General features: G+C 51.6%; 1 protein-coding gene across 1 annotated transcript in view; it reads right to left on the reverse strand.

The window, feature by feature from the left end:
• Cacng3 (calcium voltage-gated channel auxiliary subunit gamma 3) overlaps positions 1-739 on the reverse strand; it is a 107,517-nt gene extending 106,778 nt beyond the window's left edge. Inside the window, exon 1 of the mRNA XM_008849210.2 lies at positions 71-739. Within this exon, the coding sequence (XP_008847432.1) occupies positions 71-281 (211 nt within the window). The 5' untranslated portion in view covers positions 282-739. The remainder of the gene's footprint in view (positions 1-70) is intronic.
• Between the last annotated feature and the right edge of the window lie 1,773 nt (positions 740-2,512).

Genomic DNA, 2,512 nt, shown 5'->3' on the forward strand with positions numbered 1-2,512 from the left:
CCCCCCGCAAACACCCGTACGGACTTCAGAAGCTGATTATTCAGGGCCATTGAAAGGAATTTGTAAATACCTTCCAAGCAGCAGGTCCTCCACAACCCAGAATGGGTCATTACTTCTTCATTCTTCCTGCTGGTTTCGTTATCACTTGTAGATTTAGTCCTGCACACACCTCTGGAATATAACCAGTAGTCCGTGCCCACTGCAATGGTCATTAAACTAAAAGCTGCGAAGGCTCCTACAGTAGTGATCAACATCTGGATACCTCTGTCACACATCCTCATAATTCTTCATGGTACTCTGGACGGCTGGGGGTTGGAGGGGGAGAGTCAATGCCAGAAGGAAGAATTACTCTGCAGCTGGGTAACCTAGGACAGCCTCTGCCAAAAATCCGGATCTCCTTTTGTCAACATCCACGGGGACTTTGGGGAAGCTGAAATTTCCTGTCTTAAGCTCTCTCCAGTACCGATCCTCTATGGCCCTCGGGAGGGTGCGGGCTCCAGGGGGTTGGTCCACATCACTGCTGTGGTCAGAGGATCCCTGGATTCCTTTCATTCCTCAGGAGCTTGGAAAGGACGAGGATTTGTGCAGGACATGGCTTCGGAGCTTAGAGCTGCCAGCTCGGTTTGAGATGCGCCTGGTTTCTCACAGCCCCTGGGAGACTCAAGGCAAAAGAAACCCAGAGAGGTCTGGCGTGTGAGAGTGTGTGTGCGTGTGTGTGTGTGCGTGTGTGTGCGCGCGCGCGTGCGTGCGTGTGTGTATGTGTGTGTGTGTGTGTGTGTGTGTGCGCGCGCGCGCGCGCGCGAGCGCGTGTGCCGGGGGTGAGGGCGGATGGCAAAAAATAGCACGCTGGGAGGCGAGTCGCTGAGAAGAGTGTTCGCTGCTTCCCCAGCCTCCCAGGAAAGCTCTCCGCCTGCTCTCCACACCCCCGCGCAAACTGCAGAAAAAGGAGAGTCCTGGGGCGGGGGCCGCACTTGCAGTCAGAGGTTCTTGGTGCTGAACGGACAGCTCCTCTCCTGTTGCCCAACCTCCGTCTTCGTGATGGGCGGGTTGAAGGTCCGTGATGCTGAAGGGACAGCTCCCTTCCTCAGCTACGCGGCTAGGCGGAGGACCTGGGGTGCTGAAGGGACAGTTCCCTTCCACGGCTGCATCCCCACATTTCTAGCTCCTAGTTAGGATTCTAGGGTGCTGAAGGGACAGTTCATTTCTGCAGCTGTACCCCAGCCTTTCTAGCTTCTAGGCGAGGGACCTGGGGTGCTGAAGGGTCGTTCTCCAGCACTTCCCCTGTGCCTTCCCAGGACCAGCCAGCCGCCTCAGCTCTGCCAAGGCAAGCTGACGCCCCGTGCAAACTTTCGGGAGCCCAGAGCAGACAGAGCCTATGCTCCAGGGTGCTGCAGCATGGTAGAGCCCACTCCTCTGAGGGAAGGGTTAAGGACCAGGGCCTGAGAAAGAGCCCCACAGCGCACTCTGGCGCGCGCACTCTCAGCGCCCACCTGGCACAGCATTCTGTAATCAACCCCCTTCATCTCTGAGCCCCAAGAGCGAGGCAAGTTTGCTTTTTACTGCAGGATCCCACTAGGGAGACAGAAGTCCCGAAAGACCCGATCTTCTTAAGGGGATGGAAGGCTCCGAGAGACTGTTCTGTGGCTCACTTGTGTGGACAAACTGTTGTCACTGGCATATCTGTGTATATCTATCTCAGTTTGGTTCCCCAGAAAACAAACCAATATGTCTACCCTCCTCTCTCCGAAGCTCTGACTTACACGGGAGCCAACTGCTCTCCTCACATCAGACCTGGAACTGTTCATATACATGTGAATATGTGTTCCTAAAGGACCAAAGGGGCTGAATATACCTAGACTGTTGTTCACATACCAGGGACCTTGGATGGAGGGATGGAAGGATTTGGTCTCTGAATATACTTTAAATTTTTAACACTTTTACATTTGAGGAGGTGGTGAATTCTAGGTGGGAGAGGCATTGAAAATGTCAGATTCTTTCCAAAGGTTCTATTCTAAGGGTTGTTCATTTGTTAACATCTTTTTCTAAGTTAGACCAGGAAGCAGGTGAAACTTGGTCTGGGTTCCTTGTTAGTCCAAAGTGCAAATGCCATCATACACCTGAAAGTTCTTTCCCCTGGAAACAGTGAATGCTGAAATGAATCAGCACTGAGCAGCTGTTTAGTTCATGTGTTCTGGCACACACACGACAAACACATGCTAACTTGACTAAAGACATTCTACCAAATTTCTCTTCTCACTTTTTTTTTCTTGTGGATGGTAGGAGCTGGTACTCAGAATCTGGAATTGAGACTGCATAGGTTGTTTCTGAAGTTGCTGAGACAGACCCACAGCCAACTGTCAGGTTTGAGTGTTGTTTAACTGGACAAACATTTAATGGAAGGAAGTCATAAGCACATATTCTCCAAGGTGCCATCTCTGACTGTCTGAGAGCTACTATTCAGATAACCAACTAATGGCAATGCATTCAAGAAGTCTCAGAGACAACTCACAGC

This window comes from Nannospalax galili, unplaced genomic scaffold (genome assembly GCF_000622305.1).
Source record: "Nannospalax galili isolate Female #2095 unplaced genomic scaffold, S.galili_v1.0 scaffold84, whole genome shotgun sequence".
Classification (NCBI taxonomy): Eukaryota; Metazoa; Chordata; class Mammalia; order Rodentia; family Spalacidae; genus Nannospalax; species Nannospalax galili.